The sequence below is a fragment of the Argopecten irradians genome, chromosome 6 (assembly GCF_041381155.1).
Source record: "Argopecten irradians isolate NY chromosome 6, Ai_NY, whole genome shotgun sequence".
In the NCBI taxonomy this organism is placed as follows: Eukaryota; Metazoa; Mollusca; class Bivalvia; order Pectinida; family Pectinidae; genus Argopecten; species Argopecten irradians.
In genome coordinates, this window is record NC_091139.1 from 659,736 (window position 1) to 687,428 (window position 27,693).

General features: G+C 32.4%; 1 protein-coding gene across 1 annotated transcript; it reads left to right on the forward strand.

The window, feature by feature from the left end:
* Window positions 1-5,354: 5,354 nt before the first annotated feature.
* Window positions 5,355-25,574, forward strand: LOC138324662 (receptor-type tyrosine-protein phosphatase epsilon-like). Its single transcript, XM_069269695.1, is given in 31 exon segments — window positions 5,355-5,494; window positions 7,179-7,274; window positions 8,012-8,107; window positions 8,942-9,037; window positions 10,370-10,466; window positions 10,833-10,928; window positions 11,218-11,313; window positions 11,865-11,960; window positions 12,348-12,443; window positions 12,565-12,660; window positions 13,169-13,258; window positions 13,602-13,627; window positions 13,629-13,731; window positions 13,966-14,086; window positions 14,850-14,983; window positions 15,674-15,858; window positions 16,094-16,181; window positions 16,617-16,693; window positions 17,001-17,037; window positions 17,429-17,526; window positions 17,772-17,903; window positions 18,667-18,812; window positions 19,868-20,003; window positions 20,119-20,265; window positions 20,880-20,979; window positions 21,202-21,275; window positions 22,058-22,183; window positions 22,384-22,500; window positions 22,629-22,786; window positions 23,210-23,345; window positions 24,373-25,574. Coding segments are annotated over 30 exon segments (3,108 nt in total). The 5' UTR covers window positions 5,355-5,494; window positions 7,179-7,235; the 3' UTR covers window positions 24,442-25,574.
* Window positions 25,575-27,693: the final 2,119 nt, after the last annotated feature.

The window sequence follows — 27,693 nt, forward strand, 5'->3', positions numbered from 1 at the left end:
AATTTCATATTAAGAACATGAAACAATATATGTTCAATTAACTTCATGCAAGCAGAAGCACAATATACAATATATATATATATATATATTCTGATGACAAAAGGCAAAAGAGTCTAGATATATACAGCATTTTTATAATAATTTAATCCCATAACTATGCATTTTTCATAATGAAAAAAAAAAAAAAAAAAAACATGTGATAAATTCCATAGCAGTTTGTTATCGTTTATGTTTACACACTCCAGTGTGTAAACATCTACGGCGCCTATGATGGGTCAATTTAACGATCTCTTCAATCGGATTTGCTTTCAAAATCGGGTTTATTTTCATAACGCGTTTTCATAACATTGTATTCACTGTATAGCAGGTATTTGCTTATTCAAACTATTTAACAATAAACTATTGTTTTTTTAATTAAGCACTATATCTTATGGTGGGAAGATATCATTACACATTGTATGGTGGTACGTTTCCCTCTATAAAGTATAAGGAATGGTCACCACGGTGTAAATATTGAGTTTAAGTTTTGGGATACACAGATTCCCCAACGCGTGACTCTTGTTTATCATGTTTATCATGTTTATCTAAACTCTCAATTGTTAATCAACTAACTAACTTAAAATTAGCTAACTCGATATTTATAAGGGATACATGGAAACCTATTTCTCCTCCCCAGCGTCTAGGAGACATGACACATGCAAACCATACATGCACCTCTTTTATCACATAACTACAACAACCTATATTTCGAAGAATCCTACGTCAAAATAAATTGTGAAATTACAGCAGAGGTTGCCATTTTCCCCTCCATCCTCGAAAATCCTGACATCAAGTCATATCTGACGTCGTTTTTGTTTTGCTTTTGGCAACACAATGAATATCCAGCCAATGAAAATGCTTCATGGCATGTTACACAAGTGAAATGTGCCAAAATATTCAACGGGTATTATGCTGATTCTGTAATAAAACCTCGTTGAAGTCTAATATCATTGCTATTATAGTACACTACTTGTACTTCTTAAAGTCTTTATAAATATGCACTGCCATTTATGGTCATAACAATATAAAAGTGATTACTGATTTTTATTCATTTACGTTGACTTTAAGAAATAACAGTATGTATTCGTAAAAACCTCAAAAGTTGGAATAAAAATCGCGATCGATGCTGCATATTATTAACATTTTAATGCTACACTATATTATGTAAGTGACCTTTTGTTTTTGGTGTGACTAGATTTATACGCTGGACTTGGTTCATGCATGAACATTATAACGAATATACGCGTCTCATTTAAACGTTAACCCTGATTGAGGTTAATACAGTACAACTTCAATACCCATACTGTACACTAATTGCACATTGCTTATCACGTATATAGGTAGATCTTCTGCAAACAATAGTCCGTGTCCACAGCCATTTAAATAATTGTGGTGTCTCATACTGTATACGGTGCGACTTTGTTCAAATACGAGATCAGATAATTGCATGCCTCATGCAATTGATAAGCGTAAACATATTACATTGGGACCGATATCAAATTAACTTCCTTGTTCAGTCGCCATTGCTCTTAAAATGGCGAAATCGAACATGGGGCTCAGGAAGATTACATTTACAATAATCCTGCTCTGCGTAGTACGTTCTTTTGTCGCTGAAAGTAAGTATAGTGGTTTGTAAACAAAGGAGTGAATTTTTAGACTCAATGGATCATTTATTTTTAAGAATGATATTAATCTTCAAGATTTCTACCACAGTACTCTGCACTATTTCTCTATCAGCCAAATGTTCACGAATACACCAGCCAATCGGAATGAGTACAGAGTGTATACCAAGTGTCATATACGCAAATTGTCAATCAAAAGTTGCAATGCTTATTTGAAACCTTGGGAGTGGAATAACACCAACCAATTATGATAAAAATTATTTTATGGTCTTTCGATTTGCCGATCGTTCAGGCTTTTAACATACATGTGATTGGTTTTACAGAAGTTTAACATCCGAATGCAGTTATATCGTCACCAATAATCGCATGATGCCATACTGCTGTGCTCCGATCGCTGCTTGATGTAAAAGCCACATCTGAATTTTATTTAAAACAAATAACAGTCAGATAAATTTTATTAACATAATTCGAATTTTGAGATACACTGAAAGCAGTATTCATGAATTAAATACCTCTTCACAGGGGACAAAGAAGTAGTTATCTCAAAACACGACATATCGTTGAAATTTAATTTTAAGGTAGTATGATAGGGCAGGCCGACGGCTGAACCTTTCGATGTTTTATAACAAGATACAATCAATTGTATAATTATGTTAACCTTGATAAAGGGACGGACCACCTTTAGCATTCGACAATTTATTTTGCCTACGCATACAGATTACGTATTTGTCCAATACTACACAATTTGAAGTAGTTTATACATTATAGATACAAGTTTGTAAGGCTCCCATAATATCCGGAACATATAGTAATGTGAATTTGTCACGCAATCCTTAGGTGTATGACATGGTTAGTCCTTAGGATTAAATGTTTAGAAGAATAGATTTGCAAGTCTATAACACCTTGCTAGTAGGGCTCTCCCTCCACCCCTATGTATTCCGGACTCATATACATGTATTTTGTCAATGTTTACGGTTCGATATATGCTTGGGCTCTGTGTAATGAATAATAATTAGTCATACTATGAATTACTATTTATAAGGTAAATGGCTCTTGTATATCGTTATACTTCGTATAAAATTGGCGAAGTAACTAATTATTAATGTAAAGTTCATTTTACAATCACTTTTCTATTTGAACATACTTTGTATATGTGTTTGTTGTTCATGTTTTTGTAATCATACTCTTCGGAGGCAATTAAGATAATAATATGAAATGCTTTAACGACAAAGTTTTATTCCGATCATTACAATTTAATCTGATGAAACGATATTGCGATAGATATCATACTTTATTCTAGTAATTATTCACATTAATTTAGTTTCTTCATCATTTTTTTCTTTCTTCCTATTATTTTTATTTCTTTTGATACATTGTAATTAACATAATATGTCATCAAGTTAAACAAAGTAATACCGAAGGTTACTCAAATACACACCATACGTACTCTGAGCTTTCATTAGTAGTAATCTACGATAATGTCGATGTGTTGGTATATGTTTCGTTTATTCATAGTCAATCTCTTCTATATTACGGCTCGTATGTATGCTTCATAATTCGTCAGACATGTTTCAAATACTCCATAGATACCGTTGCAAATGACAATAAAGATAAAAGTTTGACAAAATCGATATCGGCTTAATCACTTTCGTCGTCTATGTTTTAAATATATTTCATATGTTTCATCTTTTATTCTATTCCGACATAAATTAAGATCTAAATATATTTGTACTTTTAACTAATGTTGCTGATACTGTTGATGATAATGGCGATGATGAGCATGCTGCTGCTGCTGCTGATGATGATGATGATGATGCATTTCGTTAATGCGTATTTCTCTGAAATAAGCATTCCTTTATTGTTAGTACGACCTCCATCCTCGAAATAACGCCATACATGAGTTCTGCTCTTGGTTTCATATTCCTTGCGACCGCAGGGACACAAACCATTCTTACATGTGAATATTTCCTTATCAGTAGGCAACCCTAAATTATTTTTTTCTACAGAGCGATGTCTGATGAAGACCATTTGAACCATACTTTAGCTGTTGTACATTTTTTCTTTATACAGAGAATGTTGCCGCTTTTTAATAGTTATTGTTCTTTATATGATTGGAAAACCATCATAAGTCTCAAACTTACAGCCTTTGATTGGCGGGGATCCTGCATGACTATGTCCTTGTTTTAATAGTTATAATGTTTGGGCTCTGTGTAATGTGTAATGAATAATAATTAGTTGTACTATAAATTACTATTTAGAAGGTACATGTATCTTGCATATCGTTATACTTCGTATAAATTTGGCGAAGTAACTAATTATTAATGTAGTGTTCATTTTGCATTCACTTTTCTATTTGAACATGCTTTGTATATGTGTTTGTTGTTCATGTTTTTGTAATCTTCATCTTCGGAGGCAATAAAGATAGTAAGGTAATAATATGAAATGTTTTAACGACAAGTTAGGTAAATGGCGGTTGAGTGTTATGTTGGTATATGTTTCGTTTATTCATAGGCAATCTCTTATATACTACCGTAACGGCTCTTATTCACAATAACATAATTCCTCAACCATGTTTCAAATTGTTGTTGTTGTTGTTGATGATGATGATGATAATGATGATGATGATGATGATGATGATGATGATGATGATGATGATGATGATGATGATTGATGATGATGATGATGATGATGATGATGCATTTTCATTATTGCATTATTGCGTGTTTTCTCTAAAATAAGCATTCGTTTATTGTTGGTACGACCTCCATCCTGGATATAACAAAATGCTTGAGTTAAGCTCTTGGTTTCATAACATCCTTGCGACCGCAGGGATACAGACTATTCTTACATGTGAATATTTTCAGCCGGCAACCCTATATGATTTTTTTTCTACAGAGCGATGTCTGATGGAGACAATTTGAAACATACTTCAGCTGTTTTACTTTTTTTGTACAGAAAATGTTGCAGTCGGAAAACAATCTCAACAGAGTTCAAAATATAACAATATTTGGGTAGCTGAAAATGTTGTTGATGACTGTATTAATACGAAAATAGGGAGTGGTTGCTGTACGCATACAAACACTACAGATTCTAATGGAAAGCTAGCGAAAACTGTCTGGTGGCGGGTTAATCTTGAACAGATGATGACAATTAACAAGATTACAATATACTACAGAGGTGAGCATGTCAGTTACAAATTACCATTTTCACCAACGTCAAATACACCTTATTCATTTGTATGTATAAATTCAGTTGTCGAAATCAGAATGTTTTTCAATAGCAATCCCGATGCTGAAATTATTCAAACATTGGTAGAATAGAAACGGAACTTTACTAGCAACGTTAACTCTTTGAAAAGTATTTAACGAATGAATTTAATACTTATAAGTATAAAATTTAGTATTACTTTTTACAAATACATAATAACGATTGATTATTTCTGACACTAAACCGTTTAGTGAACGAACGTTACCAGAATCAAATTGAAACATTACTTCTTGATCGAAATGTATTAGAATATTATTGGCATGACTTTCATATCTAGTCACTCATCAAAGATAATAAGCTCTGTCGTCTTCCTTCCTTAGAAAATTTCCAGAAGAGATTGGCAGGATACGAGCTTTATGTATCCAACAGCACCAGCTCCCCACAAGACGGCACTCTGTGTTTCACGGACACCAGTTCAACTAATACTTCCGTACAATTGATTGTAACACACCAGTGCCCGTATGTAGGTCAATATGTGACTGTGTACAACTATAGAAACTCTAACAAACGACAACCATGGTATAGTAACGACGCGGTATTAGAGTTGTGTGAGGTTCAGGTTTGGGGTGAGTATTACTCCAATTAATATATGTGATTGTGCCAACAAGTTAAGATTATTGCATGACAATCAAGTAATAAGGAATGTATTGCTCCCCAACGAAGCGAAGAGTGTTTAAACGTAGCCTAGAAAATGATGCAATGACTGAAAACTTTTTAACCTCAAACGAGTTGATTTAAAAATAAAAATCTTTCATCCATATATCCACTCTCCCATTGTTCTCTGTTTTATTTACCTGTACATACTATGTTTGTGAATACTTTCCGTCATTAGGGGTTATTAGGGGCGCAATGAAATGACATGTGTTTGATAAAACCCAAATTGACCTGCGAAATGTTGTAAGGTGCGCAATGAAATTTTTGATCAGTGTAAAGCAATTAAAACAATTACTATCAACTCTGTTCAAACGAATATAAGAAAAACCAGACAATTAAAAATTATTATATCGGAAATTTTGAATGTCTTGATAAATGACTAGATTTAAATCCATTTTCGTTTGATAGAATGCATAAATATTAATTTCAACGTGTCATTTGGTGATATTAAGGTTTCTGAAGAGCAAAAATGTTTACAATATGTTGCTTTCCAGCTATCTTATATATTAAATGAAATATTTATTTATAAAGCTTTTGATATAAACTTGATCTTTACTATTGTATTTTCTTGTTTCTGCTTAGCATTGGTTTATTGGTGTATTGATTAGCCTAATTATTAGAATAAGGTGGGTAATCATTACCCCCTCCTCTCTCACCTACAGTATTTGTTTCAATTGCCGACTGCATACATATCCAGCTCCTGTCATGGTCATGCAATCGCACCATGAAGGGGAATTCAGCCCCTTCATGGCATTGTTATTCTGATTGACCATGTGAGAGAATTATATGTGGCCTCAACTGTGGTAGCAATAAAATTTTATATGACACTTTTTCATGGATGCAATAATTATGAAATGCAATATTAGATAATCAAATTATAGCAAGTATGTCAAACACCTCACGCTGCATAATGTTAGAATCACTGTATACGTTAATTTTTTATGGAAAGTAATGACTGTATAATTATGTTTTGTAAGAATAATCAAAATCAATATGTCAAATGTCCCTAGAGGTTTAACAAGCATGCATAACAGTCATACAAAAAATTAAACTTGTGATAAAACATAGAAACAGTTAATGTTTGATATTAGTCTTTTTTTTTAAGATTAACTGAATAGTTGTTGTGTAATGAAAGGTTATGATTCAGATACACTCAGATTTCAGTAAAAGTTAAAGTTAAGTAGTTAAGTAATGGATGCAGGCAAAACATAATGCATCTGTATCCATATCTAAAATACTAGTCTTGGAATAGATTGTTACTCTTTTTTCTTACAATCTAATTTTACATTGTGCAAGTTAGGGTTAGTCTTTTTTATCAAATAGTGTACACAATAAATCTTGATCGATCGGGATGTGATTGTTAAATGATGCGATGTGATTGTAATCACATTTAATCAGAAATAAAATCTGATTTTTTAACTTATTTAAATACATCATTATGTCGCAAAAATTTTAGATACAAATATAAAACATTTTAATTTATCTCATATAATCAACTTTACATCTACATAAGCGATCTTTTGTGTTTTATGTTCCAATACTGAAACTCAAAAAATAAACAATGCGATATTTGAATTTACTTTTCATTCCGAACAGGATGTCCTGCAGGAAAACTTGGAGACACTTGTGAAACCGATTGTCCTTCAGTCTGTTATGGTGGTAACTGTAACTCGTCAACAGCGGCTTGCTTTTGTAAGTATCAATACGTTTCTATTGTATAGATTTTGCCTTATTTGTTGCTGCCACTAATACATGTACATCAAGAATCTGTTATCTGGAAATGTCTTTATATTCAGAGTATACGTTCACGTTCGCTTTAAAAACTGAGGTCCTCTACAGTCTCTCAAAAGTGATTAAAATCTAGGTTACAGTATTTCTTTTTTACAGATTTGCTTTGTCTACAGATTTGCTCTTGTCTACAGGTTTGTTCACTTTTGTCAACAGATTTGTTTGCTCTAGTCTACAGATTTGCCCTTATCTAAATTTTTGTTTGTTCTAATCTACAGATTTACTTTCGGCAAATTGGACTACGAAATACTTAATTTAGAAGACAGTATTACATTATGTGTTGGAATGCTACATAATGTATTTATAACTATCTTGGTAGTAGGAATGGGTTAACAATTTTAATTTTGGTATGTTGTTACCATCAACACCAATTACATAAGAAATTGTATACTGACTTTTATATATGTAATTAAATTGTGTTTTTAATTTAGCTACTTATTTCTGTTTTTTTTGTTATTTTGGCGTAATACGTTTGCCTACAGGCTGGTATCACATCACATTATTGTATACATTTATATATTACATATCCAATTAATAATAACAATCTAAGAGAGCAAATTGACTTTAAATACATCATGGCAGCGAAGACGTATACGGTAACGCATAGTGACACCATGAAATGTTGTTTATTTTCATTTTAGATTGCTTCAATGGGAAATTTGGCGAGTTTTGTAACCAAGATTGTTCGACAGGCTGTAAAGACATGTCTTGTGAGAAGAGAACTGGACATTGCTATGGTATAAGTCTAAGCTCTTTGTGTATTTGAGTATGCGCCTCATCTATGGTGCATTCATTAAATGACCCAGACTTTATTGATAAATATTCTGATTCGAAAATACCATTTTCAAATGCAAATCAGCAGCTTTACATTTTAGCGAGCTGGTTTGCAAAACCTATTACGATTTAGTCCTTTCTGAATAATTTCTCGAATATCAAATTTTCGCGTTCATAACAATATCCCACGGAAGTTCAAAAATATCATTTCCGTACGAAGCAACCGGTTATACGATATTTATTTTGTCTGAGCTATATTGTTATAGTGTCTACTGTCCATATTTTGTATGACTGCCGCTATATTGCATTCAACTAGATTTGCAAATGAAAATTCATCAACATCAACATACCAGCATTTGAATTTTTAAGAATTTAATTAACCGAACAAATGATATGGAAGCATCCATTACCTTTTTTGAAAATAACAATTGCAATTAAATGGCTTCTTGAACATCTTAAGTGAATACAAGTTGGATTGGTGTTATTGTTTTTGCATCAGATTGTGTTACTCAGAAGTATGGACCTACTTGCGATCAGGACGTTCCAGGGCAGACTATGCAACAGAAACACGGAATTGCAGTACAAACTAAAAATATGTCAAAATGAATTTAAAATTAGGCATGAGATATGTGGTATCGTAAATTGTATTTCCTTATTTTTAATATTGTGCTATCAAATTAGACATATAAATATCATAATCAAAGAAATGCTTATTTGTAATTGTGTTCATAATATATTGTATTGGTACTAAACGTATCTGACAGTTCATTACCTAAATCATTTCTCCCTTTTCACAGATTGTGTCCCTCGGAAACACGGCGTTAAATGTGAACATGATTGTTCTGCACGCTGCAAAGATAATCTCTGTTATAAGGATAACGGGAACTGTTACGGTGAGAACAATTTTGATTTTTTCTTTGTTTATCAAGTCACGACACTTCATAATATAATGTCAAATGCGTAATAGCGTAGCGACATGCATGCCTGGTTTTATTGTCATTATATTATTGTTGTATATGGATATTGTATAATCATGATTTCATAAGATGATATTCAAGTTTCACTACTGATAAATTTTCTCTGTATTTTAAACGGTAAGGTGTTAAATGTAACTGTTCCCACAAACGAACTTATTTACACCTAAGTAAAGTTCCTTTGCAAAGAACTATAATTACTAAATGTGATCATCAAAAGGCAATGAGCTACTTCTATATGAGAACACATCCTTATTATTAACATAAAAATCGATAAAATAATTCGTAAAGGATTTGTAATATTTTTTTCATCTCCAGATTGTGATCCACAAAGGTGGGGACTAATGTGTGAGCATGACTGTTCTTCATATTGTAAAGATAGAATATGTGACAGGGAGGATGGGAACTGCACCGGTGAGCAATGCTAAATTAATTCCATAATGTAGATATACCATTTTTTTTTTTTATTTCAAATATTGCAACATACCTTTTTTTGCAATGTCATGGATAAATCTTTGAAATTGTTCAACGAAATGAGTGGCACACCATGGCTTAGAAATGCATCATTGCTTGAGAATGTTGATCAGAACTTTTATCACATCAAAATACATACGTGTATAATACGTCTAAAACAGCTTAAATATTTAAATCAAACACATTTTATCGGTACGCTATCTGACCACATGCATACGTATGACTTATAATTATCCGTCTTCATCCATAGTCAGTCGTTGTTTGTAATAGTCAAACGACTATTTTTCAATAACTGTTTGTCTTCAAAAAATATAATGTTCAAATGAATTACCTGATTAGAGATAAGAGATCAAATAGGCCAAAAGTGTGAAAATCAATAAAAGACCAAAAAACCTAATAATGGGCTTGTAGCATTCTTCATAAAGAAATATAAGGGTTGTTTAAATGGATCCCTTTGACTTTATTTCACAGTCAAAAGGGTAAAAAAACTTTTTTAAGAGACCAAATGTCCAACTGTTCAGAAGCTATTGTTTAAGAATTAGTTGAAGAAAAGGTGATTCTTTTCATCTCATTTTGATTTTGAAAATGTAATGTATTTATGCCTATAGCTATACTTTGTTGATAGAAAAGTTATTATCCTTCCATTTTCATTTAATATTTGACCAGATAAAAGTAAGAAGAAGTTTCCGTGTAGTTGAGTTTAGAGCCCCTGTAGATTTATTATTGTTTCTCGTTTTTTTTTGTTTTTTTTTTTGTTTGTTACTGTTTTTATTACAGAGTGCATTACTGGAATGGCATGGTAGTACTTGTCAACAACCTTGTTCAGAGAACTGTCATGGTAACTTGTGTGAGCGATACACGGGCTTCTGTTCGGGTGAGGGACACTATATTATGTTAATGGTCTAATATTCGTTGTCCTCGGCAATGCATTACGTGTAAACATTTTTTTTGTATTCTACTGATGACATCAGTGTCTAAACGATTGTAATATTATGTCATTTTTAAGGTGCGTGTGAAAAAATGCTGCCCCCTCTTGATTTTTGCAACACTCAATTCACATTGAAGTTTTCTTTATTCATGTACAAATTTGAAGTCATAAATTTCATACGAAAAGAACACTCGTTAAGATGATGTTATATATATATAATCTGTCAATATCAAACTCGGACTCCGAACATTATAGTGATATTAAGGTAAGAAAAAAGAATTTGGCAATATTCAATGGTTTTGATAATTACAGCATGCATTCCCGGGAAGTACGGTGGTTTATGTGCTGACAATTGCCCTACAAATTGCAAGGACACATTGTGCGGAAAGACTTCTGGACATTGCATAGGTTATTTTCCTTACTTGTATTTTGATATTGATATCCGATATACGGATCAGTTAAGTAATGAATAACATAACAAGCGAAAAATAACATAATTACCATTTGAATATTGCACTTAATAAGTGCCTGACTACGTTGAGATGTAAACTGCTTACTTATTCTCAAAGAAACAATTGCAGTCATCGTACATAACACTTTCCTGTCTTTTAATAATATATATTTAAATATTTGCAGAACGAACACTTTTTAAGTTAGGCATTTGTATTGTTTTTGATACTATAAATCTACTTCAAAGATTGCAATCCTCACAAGTACGGCGTGAGATGTGAACAGAACTGCTCCATCGATTGCCTGGATCGACTGTGTGATAAAGACAGCGGCAATTGTTATGGTAAGGTACACTTTCGTACTTAACTTACCAATTATCATTTTATAATTGTTATTATAATTACTTATCATGATTGACAACATCAAACGGCTTTATAAAATAAAAAACAGTATTTTAAGTTATTAAAATAAGTATAAGCATGCGTACCTAAAGAAAGGAATTAAAGCCGTTTCATATGTGCTAATTACAGTTTGATTCTTTCGTAGAACAATATTTATTCTTAGAAATAAATACTTTCTATGGTTATTGCAAACGAGTATGGAAATATTGAAAACAGTATTATATTTTTTTACCAATGCGAAGAAAAACAATCACCTCGTGAGAGGAATCACAATACGAGAACGAAACATAAGATTCTTTGAAGTAGAAAGAAGCATTACGAAAATAACTATTAAGGGCGCACCTTTCGAAATGTCAGACACCGTTTTAGCCGATTGCATGGTAAAATTTGGTGAAGTAACCAGTGGCAGTATCTAAAAGGGTACCATAAAGAGAACGCCAATCGAAAATAGACCACGATACAAACAGTTAGTAAAATGCCAATCATTTTCCAGGTTGTGTCGCTGGAAAACATGGAAACACCTGTGATAGGAACTGTTCTACGAACTGTAAGGATATGTTGTGTGGAAAGGACACAGGAAATTGTATAGGTAAATCAAATTGTGTTATCGTTTGTAAACGGAGATCATTATTTGTTATATTTCATTTTCACTTTTCCATTTGATAAACCGTCAAATTACTTTGTGTATTAAGCATAGTCTAATGTTATTTAAGGAATGCTAATTCTAGACAACTTTAACTACCTTGTGTTATAAAAACATTGAACTGTTACCGATACAATGTTTTTTTTCTGGCTTAGTTTTTATAACAACAAAAATATCCCAATAACAGCGACATAACAATGAGTGAATGCATTTTATACTTTATATTTTATACTTTTTAGAAGATAATAAATTCAATCTAATGCCATATGAATAAATTGAATCAAGCGATATAAACTGAAACATATTTATTTTAGTTGTTTAATATGCTATTAGATTGCGTTGCTCAGAGATATGGCGAAAAATGTGAACGGAATTGTTCTCAACATTGCAAGGACAGACACTGCAATAAGGATAACGGGGAGTGTGTCGGTGAGCAAGTCTGTTTTTATTTCCTAGATAAGTTTCGTAAATGTCTTTAGCTATAAACAAGTAATTAATGCAGACAAATCGTATATGCATATGTCTTATGATTGGATGATAACATATTTAGATTGTAATCCTGGAAAATACGGAGCGACATGTGACATGGACTGTCCAGGGAACTGTAATAGGACCTTGTGTGAACAAAATACGGGATACTGCAAAGGTAGATACATTTTACATCTGTTAAATGATGATATGTATTTGATGTTTACATTTTGTTGATAGGTTTAAGTTTAGATTGGCCAATAGTGCCTAGAATATTAGAAACGCCACTAAAAGCTGGATAAGTATTGCCTAAACGATTTCTAATTATACTGCTACAAGCTAGGGGTAATATATTGACGAAGATAGAACTTAAATTTTGATAGTAAACAGTTTGCGTAATTATGTCAACATAAGCGCCGTCAAAATGATCACCTTTTGGGTTTTTCTTATACTACATAGACTTATAAACGAAACAATGGAATACATGCCTAACTTGTTCGGTTACAAGTTTCAACTTGTTTGATGCATTTGAAACATTAAGCATTTAATTATAAATAAGAAAAGCATAATTTATAAGATGAGCAAAATATAATGATATCGGATCAGCACACACATTCATTTTTTTGTATCTTTAATATAGAAATACGTGAACTAATAACCACATTGAGTTTGTATCTGTTTTGTAGGATGTGTAAGGGGATCATATGGCGTATACTGTTCAAAGACATGTGGTAGCGATTGTTTATATTGTGAACAACAAAATGGAGAATGCACAGGTATATTTATATATCAACCAGGATTTCAAAGCCAACGAAACATAATTGTACATCAAAATACTATTCTTTTTTATTTTCACGCTTAGGAATATTAAAAAGTGTTCACTACTCTTAGCGATCAATACCGCGCACTCTCTTTCCTATCCTTGAATATTACGCCACTCATATGGGTTGTATTGTCATGCAGATATTCATGGCATAAAAACGTGTTAATCTATTCAGATATCTGTAGAATTATTTCAGTCCTTTGGACTTATGTTTAAGCTCTGTTCAAATGTCATACCTAGGACAAAGTATGCCAATTATATGTCTAAGGGTAATAATTATAAATCTTTTAACAAAGTATGTGCTGAAGGTTTTTATGGAACAGAACTGCAGCTTGTCGTGTGGGCATTGCAGTATCTGTCAGATAGACACCGGTGTCTGTGTAACGCCATGTGACGATGGTTACCAAGGAGATTTGTGTGCAACAAGTAACATTTATTTTAACTTCTATCACGTAACTACCATAAACCATTTTAATGTATGTTACATCCTATATGAAAGATTAAAATGTTAAAATTTCACTTTAAAACTTTAGATTAAGCATTAAAGATGTACATGTAACCCAAAATATTAAAAGATTTTGAGAGTGTAACACTTTGGTATTTTCTATCAAAACATTATCTAATGAAGATTATTTTGGTATGTTGTTTATCTTTTTATAGGACAAACCGTAAGGTCTGAAGAATCTGCTTCCTCAGTTGATGTAGGACCGATAGTGGGAGCTGTCGTAGGAGTGGTTGTAGTCGGGATTGTCGCTATTGTTATAGTTCTCTTTATCAGAAGGTAATATTCTATAACAGCGACGTATGATATCAGTAAAAGTGGCGAAATACAACTTTTTTTTTTAAATTTGAATTCTAATTAGTAAATGCTACTGATAATTAAGGTATTGAGTTTTCCATTTTATTTTAAATGCCTTTGAATGCGTATGAAACTGTTCGATACGGATATATTAAAACGTGTTTCAATCATTATATACGTAATACATTGTTGAGGGAATGTGGCAGATGCTTAAGTAAATAACTGCTAAATGGGACTAATTCACGTACCACGTGATACCCGATAACGTTTGTGCAGGACTAGTAACTCCAGTTGTGATGGAACGTAACTCTTTGTAATCTTCCCGCTGAAATGACGTTAACCCGCGATAACGTCATCTGACGCCATTCTTTCACCAATAGAAACAATTGTCCCGCACAAACGTTATCGGGTATCACGTGGTACGTGAATGAGTCTCATTAGTAACGATTAACAATAATATAATTTATGTATATTTGTGGATGTATTAAATGTTAAAGTAATAATTATGTTTTATAATTTCTACTGTTGGGGAAAGCTTTTGGAAATATTGTAGCTCAACTTTTAGAAGATAATGATGTGGCCAAAAGATATAGCAGGCTTGGTACGTATATTCGTTTCAGCCCGGAATGCATATGCAAAATAGAGCTGTGATGTCATACGATCGGGTAAAATTTAAATTCTATATACTAAAAGTAAGTACAATGGTATTTCAAAAGTATCAATAATTTATGGATTTGTTTTCTAGACGTCGACTAAATGCTGAACGACAGAAGCATTTTAGTAATATTGGTGTGAGCAATGAGAACCTATATCTTCAACCAGACTCCACGAACCGTAGATCTGTGGTGACTGATAGCAACATCTACAGGAACATATCAGGTACATATTGATAAATAATAACTAAAGGCAGACAGGATATCTTTCATCAAACGTATACTATTCTACTGCCGACACAAAAATGAAGGTTCTTTTTTTAAATCTATGGGATTATTTAAAGAAACCATTGCCAAAGTGAACTAAGAAAACAATTTATACGGAAGATTGTTCATTAAATATATGGTATTGTTTTCAGACATCAATGCCACAATGTTCAACAAATAACATAGACGGGAGGTTCAAATGTATGTTATTCTCCATAGCAATGCTGCTGCTGAAATAGATAGAAGGTTCTTCAGCAAATGTATCTTATTACAAGCTAATGACAAACATACCGTTTTATTAAATCAAAACACAAAGGATAAGATTAGGAGATAGTTCGTGTATTTTGAGATCGGAATAGTCTCCATTGTATGTTTTTAGTTAATTTTCATGATCTAGTATTTTATGCATTTTTCCAGCTTGGATGCAGCAGACGTCAGAGGATGATATTCAGATATCATTCTATAATTTCATAATTTACGTTAACATCAGAGCCCGTCTACATTTATTTTTTCTTACTTTCATTTCATGGCTTGATCTGATAAAAAAGATCGGCATTTATATAATGGCAGTAACATTACAACATATCTAGAAATGAAAATATTTGTAAAGTATATGTAATATTTAATGAAATGTATACGTCTATCACAGAACAAGAAGAGCCATCCGAAGCAGGCGCCAGTGTATATATGAACACTGGTCTGGTCGAAGAAGCTTTCGGTTCCGGTGATGTTTACTATAACTCCTTCCCAATAGGGTTTCCTGTTTCCGAACTGAAGTCTATTGTCGAAACTAAAATGAAAAACAAGGCAAAGGCTTTCGAAGACGAGTATAACGTAAGTTTTTCTTAATCTATTGGAATGATGTGACCATAAAATTCTTGATGATGTACGCAAAACGTCTTTTAACACAACAAATAGGGCTTTTCATAGAATGCTAAAAAATATTAATTAATTGCAGCAAGTGTCTCTTATAATATCAGGTATAGTTGTAAGTTGATCGATAATAAAAAAAAAATACTTCTGAAAAGTGTGATACAATTATTTTCAAAAGTTCTAAATTACATTGCAGTCGATACCCTCTGGAGATTTACACAAGCACACAACAGGGACGCTGGACCATAACAAAGTCAAGAATCGGTTTAAAACCACGTTTCCGTGTAAGAAAATGTATATACTTAGTTTTTTTGAGTCTTACCAGATTAGGGGAAAGATACCTGTGTTCATTTAGAAAATACTACATATTGCTAACTATGATTTGCTTATAATAAATTGTTATATATAAATACGCTTGTAAGAATTTTTGTTTAACTCTACGCTGTCTCAACAAAAAACTAATCTTAATATGCAAATTACTAATTATAAAAATAATATATAGTGAAACTTTGTCGAGGCGAACCCGCTGATTAACCTTATATTAGAATCCCTTCAGTTTATGTTCAATCTGATTTTAAATAACAGATTTACATAATGAGAATTTATCATTTTTACGAGATAAAGTTTGATAATGTTATTAAAAAATCTTAAAAGCTCTCATAGTAAATGATAAACTGAATTCATTAAAAGTTTTAACATTTTTTGATGTCATGATACAGACGACCATTCTCGTGTGATTCTTGACATTGTGGGGACGGATCCACACACAGACTACATCAATGCTAACTACATAGACGTAAGAATATCTTTACCTTTTTTCATAAAATCAAAACATGATAATTACATCCAATATTAAATATTTCTTCACATAGCTAATGAAATATATTTTGTGGTGAACAAAGGATTTTATATTGGTAAAATAATAATCTAAAGACCTGCTAAGTCACGTTGATCGATTAGATTATGATATGTCATTGGAAATAGTATTTTATCATTTTATGGTACATAATGTTCCACAAGTGGCTTTGACAATCTAATTTGAAACTTTATTAATAGTATACGCATTGTTAAGCAGTCATGAACTTTAAACTTTGATTTTACAGAGTGTCACAAAACCCGCTCTGTACGTCGCCACACAAGGTATACATTGTTTCTCAGTAGCCAGATAACTTTTTTTTCTTTTGCGATAGCCAATGAATTTCATTATATCATAATCTGAACAAGACGCTAGGTATTGCATCTTCCTTAGGTATAATTTTAGTCATTTTTATAACTATGTGGTATTTGAGATATGTTGATGAGTTTCAAGGATTTAGCTCAGAGCTATATTAAATGTATTACCTGATCCAGCGAACCTATAAAACTTATCCTAGGAGGTCCCATGCATGCATACCTTTATATCGTCATACATATTTTTGTTTTTTTGGTAAATCTACTCCGGAAGTAATACGATTTAAGTAAATATGGAACATTTAAATACGCATCTTCTAAATATATATATCTGATTATGTTAGTTTGATATTCTACTCAGGACCACGACCCGGCACTGTTAACGATTTTTGGAGGATGATCTGGCAGCTACAGACAGGGAAAATCGTCATGCTGACCAACCTCATAGAAGGAGGAAAAGTACGTCTATGTATCATATTATAATATGAATTAATACGTAAGATTTTATTCCTATTATGCTAATCAATTAGAAAAAAATCATCGAATATACAAAACAAGTGTATTTGAATATACGATTTCCGACCGCGTTATAAAACTTTCTAACATTATAATTATACGTACATGTATGTGAATCTACAGATTAACTGCTACAATGAATACGTCAATAAACCAGCACTGGTCTATTTTTTTATTTGCCTATTTAGCCGAAGTGTGACAAGTATTGGCCAGATGAAGGAGAAAAACCTCTGGACACGCCACATTTTTACATAGTACTGGAGAGGGAACGCGCATACGCTTTCTATGTCATTAGGGACTTCAAGGTAACAGAGAAGAAGGTAAGTACCATGGATATTTTATATTTTTTTTTCAATTTTCATTCAATTATGTATCATATGAATAACAACGTATTCCCCTTTCGTAGAACAAAAACCTCTGACCATTTTCATATCTGATAATTTTAATTTCAAACAAACTAAACCACTTTATTTTTTAGATATATATATTACACCTTGTTACATCTCAATCATTAAAATCCGTTAAAATGAATATATATCTAATTAATCATTTCATGTATTGTAAGCATTCAGTAAATTTTGAATTTTTATCATCAAAATATTTAAGCATTATTCTCAATATCTTTTGGGGTTAAGAAATCAAAGACAAAAATGGAAAGACATTTGTTTCAGACGCTACGCGTCCGTCCGTCCGTCCGTCCGTTTTTTCGGTCGATGGAAAAAACATCCTCAAATATCTAACCAATAGAAATGAGTGTAACATATGATATTAAATTATATTAGTGGAGACAACTCTTATGTCAAATAAGCAGAAGGAACACAACTATGTTTCATACATTCAAATAATCAATTACAAATTTAGTACATCAACCAATGCAGTGATATACATCATAGTATAAAAAAATTCAATGCAATATACTTGCATAGTAATTACGATTGATTGGTGCTTGTTTTGTCATTGATTAAAGTAATTCAAAATAAAGGGCAGTAATGAATCAAAGGTCAAAGCAAAATATTTGAGACACACCTTTATACGAATTAAATAGAAACAAAATGATACATGTACTTAAAAACTTCCTGCCAGACAAAGAGAGTCCGACAAGTACATCAGTTTCACTACACCACGTGGCCAGACCATGGGACTCCTGACCCTAACGAACTCGTCGTCTTTCATCGACGCGTGAAAAACTACGAGGCTGCATTGAAAGGGAGAATGGTTGTTCACTGCAGGTAATATGTCGAAATGTTTGAAAAAAAAACACTTCTCACTTCTCCTATATTTTGATAAATTATACAAATATCTTGCCTCGTCTATATAAATTGATGGTAACGTCACTCTTTTGGTATTCATATTTACATTTTTGAGCTATAAATATGGCATTATGCTTACACAATGGAACCAATATTTTCTCTAAATGACAGATACATGTATATGTGAATTACTCAAATACAGTTCCAAGGATGATGCTAAAATCAAAATGAAAGTGATGTTAATCATGTTGCATAATCATGAGCAAAATATAAATGGAAAGTTGTAATTTACAATTTTTATGAAAAATTAAAAAAAAAAACTTATATCAACAAATACCAAGATATTATTAACTATTTCAAAAGAAATTGTTGAAATTCCAAATAGTACAGCTTAATATGTGTCCAAGCCTGTGACAGTTATAAATATAAATAAACGGAATAAATAATCACGCAAAAGTTGATGAAGTTATTTTTCAGGTAAGATCATTTAATTTGATTAATTCCAAATATCGTCTGGTAACTGCTAGAACAGAACAGTGCTAGAGTTTCCTTATATATTTTCGCTTCATGAAAGAATCCAACACGTTGACATAATTCAGTTTTTTAATATTGACCAAAAGTCTGTCCTTAGTTACGAAATCACAAACTTCTATTTCTGCCTTCCATTTAATTCAACAGACAAAATCACTTTTTATTAGAGCGATTACACGTGATTCCACTCTTTGAAAAAAAAATTGAATAGGTCTAGGCAATACTTGTTTTTCTTCATTGGCACGGACTAGGGTTCGGCACACAATCCGACGCACCACAAATGTGTAATGGAGGACAGCAAGCGAGTATGTTTTTACATTCCACATTCTGGGACCACAGTGGACAATCATTGTATGTCACAGAGATAGGACTGCTATTAAAACTGGTTTGTTTTTAATATATATGCATATCAAATGCCCCTTTTAGACTAAATCCGTCTATGTAAAACTTACTACTAACTATGTTTCTTTGAACAAGTTGTTTCTAAAGAACTTGTTTTTCAGTGCTGGTATTGGTAGGACGGGAACTTTCATCGCCCTTGACGCTCTCCTGGAGTATGGTAAAGAAACTGAAAGAATTGACGTCTCGCAATACATTAAAACCATGCGAAAGGATAGAGTCAACATGGTTCAAACTGCCGTAAGTTACATTGGTACCTACATATGTAATTTTAATTTAAACAATTTTTATAATTCGGATATTTTCAGAGTTACTCCTTTGCCAGTAATAATTGTCCAGATATTGCTTTATCCAGGAACAATACATAGCTGTGCATAAGCTACTTCTTGAAGCCTTCGATATGCCGGACACTCTGATTCCCAGAAAAAAGTTCCATTCGGAACTTAGTGCTCTCTCCAATGGTGATCCTACCAACCAAACAAAGCTCAGACAGGAATACCAGGTAATGTGAAATTGGTCAGTCAGTGTGCAAATATATATCAATTATGGACTTCAATTGAGGCTCACATGGTGTTTTATCGCCTGCGTAGATTAAATCATGACCGAGAGAGTAGTTTAAAACCATTATTTTAAATTGTACAAGGACAATATAACACCTTATGGACCGAAATAAAAGTCCTTAATTTGTATATTATTGTCATATGTCGTTTCTTTAACAAATATCATAAACAGTCTGTAATGTGTGTATTAATTACCAGAAAAAACGTTGGTCATAGAACGCCTCTCTTAAGAATGCAGCGTGTTGGCAATGAAGTTCGTAAAGGAATATTAACTCAGTGTTACCATGTTTAGAAACACCGAGTCAACATGCTTCATATTGCACATCACGTAACCACGTTTTAGACGATTGAAATTATGGAAATTCAGAGCATATATAATCTTGACCAAAACTACTGCAATAAGGTCTGTGTTTGCTAGTTGTTTTCATTTGTATATTCACATTTATCGATGCATTCATTCAAGCATTTGTTTTTGTTTTTGCACAATATTATTCGTCAAAAAAAAAGTTTAGTATCATTCAATAAATATATATATATATATATATGACCTGTGTAGATGACGCAATCTGCGAAACCAAATTATGGTAAGAATGACTACAGGGCCGCCTTACTGCCATCTAACCAGATGAAGAACAGGACCTTATCCGTCTTAGCAGGTAATGGTTTAATGTAAGGATCTACAGGTCCAATCAGTTTCGATGCTGTAAGTAAATAACAAGGTGTTGTTACAACAGACGAATGGTCTTATACTGGATTTTTGTAAATACAAAAATGAAGTATAATTAGAATTTATTCATCGAATTTTTACATTATTGGTATGCATGGCTGTTAATGTGCGATTTAAAGATACCAAGGGCTTATCAAGATTTTTTCTACAGTTGATAGGTTTAGGACTTACCTTCAATCCCAGTCAAGTAAACGAACAGACTACATCAATGCTGTCATGATACCGGTAAGTGATTTATCGTATATAATGTAACAATGTATTTGTTCAAAGCACACGTGTCTCAGTATTTAGAACATACACGTTTCATTATACATGATACGAGTTATTTCGTTATGATGTTGTTTAATACAGTTCTCGTAACATTACGGTTGAAGTGGTATTATAATTAGACTTGTATGACTTTATTACTGCATTCGATGAATCTTCATTTCCATTCACCAGTCATTGAATTAAGATGTATTCTAATATAATATTCAATTGATGTAGATGTGCCCTAATATAATTACACCCTAAAGGAAATATATTTATCCACTTCAATTAAATTACTGTAAACCGATTTAGTTCCCCGTATACAATTCTATAATACAGAATCTCACATAAGTGATTAAGTGATGTGATTTTTTCAACGATTTTAATATTTTGAACGAGTTTGATAAATATCTTATTACACAACCACGAGATTGAGATTCTGACGAGAGTAAAAGTTGAACTTTTAATTTCGTTTCTAAAACTTTATAAAACAGTATTAATCCGGCTCAAATGGCTCGTTTTCGTCTTCCGAGACAATCATATGACGTCATTTATTGATTATTTATTTCCTGACGTTATCCAATGAGCTTTGTTTGTTATATATTTGGTCTGAGGATGTCGCATGGGATATTTCACTGATATAGGTAATCGACATTTGTGCATCCTATTCCTTTCTATTTTTAAAAGTCACGATTCGCTTCCTTATGTGTGAGCATCAAAGTTATTCAATGTCAGTATTTGTTTTCTCTGCCTAAAAGTCGTACACCTCCAAGACTGGGTACATCGTCACTCAGACTCCCCTGGAGGACACCGTGGTGGATCTATTGACCATGATTATGGACCACAACTGTCACACACTCGTGGTCATTGACACGGACGTCATTGTAAGTGTACCATACCAAATCATCTCTCCGGGAGATTTATGTCGACAAAGACATCACAACGCTGTTTTGCAATTTATTGCAGATGTATGAGTATGAATTTATAGACCTTCTAATTTTTGAAAAATGATGGTTTCTGTGCAAACATTCACGGTCGTCATTATGATCTTGTAACGTAACCATTCAGATGATTCTACTTTCAGGAATGGTTGCCTAGCGACGGCGGGTTTAAAACCATCAGCAATTATAGACTGGACCACAAGGGAAAGTCCTCAACCGTAGAATGTTTAGATTTGCATGCTCTTGAAATCGGAAATTCGGTAAGGTTTTGTATACATCATTTAACAATAACATTTATCTATGACTTACGTGATTAATCTTGATTGGAACTCAACATAATCACACTATCAGAAACTCTACCTAAATGGCTATATTCTTACTTTCCCAGGAGAACAATACTTCTCTCAACCTCCGAGTGTTTCACATGACTGGTTGGGATAAAAACTCATCAGTTCCGAAGGATTCGTCAGTGTTGCTTCAGCTTCTGGAGTTGGTTGACAGCCGACGTAAATCAGACGACACCAAAACAACAATTGTTATGTGTCGGTATGTATTGACAACGACTAGCATCATGCTGCTACTCATGTAACCGTGCATACCCATATATCAATGTTATCTGGTCATTTTTGCTGGGATTATTTGTTTTATTTGTTTATTGTCCTATTAACAACCAGGGTGATTTCAGGACGTGCCAGGTTTGTTGGTAGAGTCAATTAAAGAAAGCCAACGACCAGCGGTCAGTACTTGGCAACTACCCCTCTTGGGATTCAAACTTGCGACCCAGAGATGGGGGTTTGTGGTGATACGTCGGGACATCTAACCACACAGTCACAGCGACCCCTTCGTTTTGGCTGTACCATTTCTTGTTCTGAAAGTATCTAGTATTAGGTTTATTTGCACAACGCTTTCATATCACATTGAATTTGTATGTGAATGTGTCATAATTACATATTTCTTATAATGCTACAGTGACGGACATTCACAGAGTGGGCTGTTTTGTTGTATCAGTAATGCCAGAGACCAAATGAAGTGTGACGAAGAGGTGGATATCTATCAGATCTCACGTCAGCTGCTAGTACGACGTCCGGAGTTTTTGATCAATTTTGTACGTATGTCTTCTAACCAGTGATATAACTAAGGCAAAGTGAAGTCTGTGGGGATTAAGCTGACACCTAAAGTTGACATGGTAACGTCAACTGGTCTAATTTAATCAATGTTAATGTATACATCCCCAAAATGATAATATTGCACAAATATTTATTACACTATCTTACTATGGACTATATTGTCTATATAGATTACATATCTTTGCAGACAAACTGCATAATGCGCGCAAGTTTAATAACAGTTTATTGCTTAATATCAAAAACGTTTATGTAAGTAAATGCATGTCATATGAGATTTTTGCTTTATCTAAGAACTGAGTATATATAAGGATGCTCATAAAAGGATGCTTATGGATCCCATAATGGTGCTGAAGACTATAGTTTTTATCTCTGTCATTCTGTTTGTCTATCTGTTACTAAAATAAACAAATTTTGACAAATCTTGGTTTTCATATTGTTACGTGAGCAGGTCAATATTATCAAAATAGATTAATTAAGAAAAAAAAATGCCAAATTGCGGTTTCAACACAATACCACAAGATGGATTGATTTTGATAAACAGATCGTATATGTGGTGATTGAAATATGTTCGGATGTAGGGATTTTTACGATTGTTTGATAAAGTTCATTACTTATGGCGGTTTCTTTCCTATATTGATTCAATATAATTACAAAAGTTGTTAAATTATCAAATTATATAGAATGTATTTAAACTTAATTAATTGCTGTTTTGTTTACAAACCGATACACACAGATGGACTTTCTTTCTGTGTGGATTTCAACAATCTTTTTATTGATCTATAAGAATATGTGGAGGTAAAATTCTATTATAGTTATTCTAAGGTTAAGTTCACGGTAAATGTACTGTACTAAATAATGGTCGTTGTTGTAGCCCACTTACCATTTTGATACATGTATACGATTTGATATGGTATGAACTTTGGTATTCGGCAAATATACATCTCTTTAATATAATTGTATGCTTGGAATTTATTATCTATATACAGTTACTATTGTTTTGTTCAGGACCAATACCAGTGCTGCTATACCATGTTAAGAGATTATCTGGATACTGACGATGTATATATCAACTGAGATATATCTGAATTCTGCCGATGTATATATCAAATGAGATGTATCTTGATACTGGCGAAGATACACCAACTGTATCTTATCTGGAAACTAACAACGTGTGAATCAAATGAGATATATCTTGTTACTTACAACGTGTGAATCAACGTTAACTGAAATATACATGGATACTTACGATGTGTGAATCAAATGGGATATATCTGTATACCAACCATGTATATGTCCAATGCGAAATATCTGGATAATGACGATATATTCATCAACTGCTATATATCTGGATACTAACCATGTATATGTCTAACGCAAAATTTCTTGATACATACGATATATTTATATATATATCAAATGCGAAATATTTGGATACTAGCCATGCATATTCCAATGCGATATATCTGGTTACTGTCGATATATATATCAACTGCGACATATCTGGATACTAACCATGTATGTGTCCAATGCGATATATCTGGGTAATAACCATCTGTATTTCCAATGAGATATATCTGGATACTGACCATATGTATATCAACCACGATATATCTGGATACTTACCTTGCATATGGTTAATGTGATATATTCTGATACTGACGTATCTATATCAACTGCGATATATCTGTATACTAACCATGTATGTGTCCAATGCTATATATCTTGATAATGACGATGTATATATATCAACTGTGATATATCTGCATACTAACTTCTGCATGTATAAGTCTAATGCGATATATCTGAATACTAACCATGAATATGTCCAATGGGATATATCTGGATACTAACTTTGTACATATCAACTGCGATATATGGATGCAGAGGACGTATATATCAACTGTGGTGTGTGATTACCATTAATGTGCAAAACAACTAAGTTCATTGAAAACAAAGGTTGATTTTTGTTCTATTTTATTTCTGATAATTGGCTGAAATCCTTTGGATATAATCAATGTCCATTGATGCTTGCATTGCTATTAAATGCATTGTTTTCTTTTTGATTGTCAGACATACTCTAAAAACTTGTTGTCAAAATTACTATTCTTGAATATTATTTTAAGTATAAGAATATTATACTGACAAAGTAGTGACATAAATGCTGATAATAAATTATTTCAGACTACATGATAACATTATATACGTTTAAATGTTTATTCCATTGATTTTTACAGTGGATTATTTTTTTTCTAAATCAATAAGCAACGTCGACCCCTCTATTGTGATGTCATGATAACGTCGAATTTCGCGCCATCCTCCGATTTTTTTTCAAAATCCAAAAGAGAGAACTGTCAATATGTTTGAAAGACTCTATTTTCTCCACAAATATTGATGACATTTTGTGGCATGAAGTGAAAGCATTGTTAATCATTTTAAAGACAAGGACAATATAAATATATTGAAATGAAATTGTTAATACGTAACACGAAAAACGCTAAATGCAACATTGTGCTTACTTATACAAACCCATTTTGAATATTTGACAACAACTTGATACATCATTGATTAAGTCTCTGTTGCACTATAATCAATTTGTTGTTCAATATTTGTTTGTTTTTATATACGTTATAACCTTTTTACACTAATACTTTATTACTGATATAATTGATACGTTACATATCATTTTTTATTGTTACGTTGTAGCTTTTCATATTAAATGTACCTTTTCCTATTTAATTTTAATATTGCTACCTTTCTAACGTAACTAGCATTTTTATTTTTTTAACAATAGCGATACATTTTGGAAGATCTTATTAGCTTCATTCGGAATAACACTTTAAGAGGTCAACGTACAGTATATCAATACTGTTTGGTTATGACTTTTTATTGAGTTCATCGTCTATTGTGCATCAAATCAGTGCTTTTTCAAATACCTTTACATACTATTATAAAAGTACAATAAACAACATTTCGGGAACGCTTTGAATTCTACTTGCAGAGACCTACATTTGTGTAATCATAAAAAACACAGAAAAGACATATGTTTTTTATTGTTTTTGGTTCCGTTGTTTTTTAACTGATGATTACCCTTTCATTAAGCTTTTTATAGATGTGTAAAATCATTTTGAAATAAGTAATATTTTTTAAGATAACAAATGCAATAAATGTGATGTAATGCAACATTAGTCTGTGCTTCATTAAACTTTATGTATTTGTTTTTGTTAATTTTGTAATGATTACATTTAAAAAAAAAAAACACTTCATGATATGTAACCATATTTAGGCTAGCAGAATCCTCCACGAGGAAAGCGGCTCTGACACCCACTCAACAGCCTCTTTTAGGAAGTAAACAAATGAACCTGTATAAGATCATTTTTTATTAATAACAAACCATGTGAGCGATACAGGCCCTCTGGACCCCCCCCCCCCCCCTTTTTTTTATTTGATTTTTTTTTTGTATAATATATAGCAGTGGCAATCTTGGATCAATGGGAAATTATATTTGATACCATATAAATTTGCGTCCCTTGATGCTGGATGGTGTATTCTTAGTAATACTTGAACTATAGTAATCATTTGTGTTAAAACATAACTCCTTATATCAATCGCAAGCTCACGGACATGACATTTTCGCATTCATCAAACATATGTGAATTCGACAATATCCTATCAATTCATCATAAATAACCTGATATGGTGGTTGAATATAAGAAAGTGCAGTTATTAAAATTGCCGATATTGATTTGGCTTTTTCAAACCTTTCTATTCCATGACTTATCAATGACGAAGATGATGTTTCCAGTGTTATGAAACATTACACAAAAATGTGACATGGTTCCACTATATCCTACCAATATGGGAAAAATAATATATAATGTTTTGTACCTTTTAATAATGTCTTCATGTACACAGCATCAGTAAAGGCTATTGGTAATTTCAATACAAGAGACCTAATGTGTTTTATAGTGAAATGGTGAAGACAATTTTTGTACGGACAAAAGGGCATGTGAACGTAAAAATAAAATGAAGTTCTATAGTTGACCATATTTGCCCAAGACCTGGCAGCTCCTATCGTAGATGTGCATGTTGTGATGCAATAAATACATGTATAAACAGCCCTTTCCAGCTGATGAATAGATAATTATGCTGAAAGATAAAAAGAAGAAAAAAAGTTAATTAATTTTTATTTATTTTTATTATTAGAATAAGACAAATCTTCGCTTTTAAAATAATAAAAATATATAACATTTTAATCATGTAATGGAAAGTGTATATGGGGATACCAACCACAGTGTTTACATATGACTTATATATCATATCTAATGA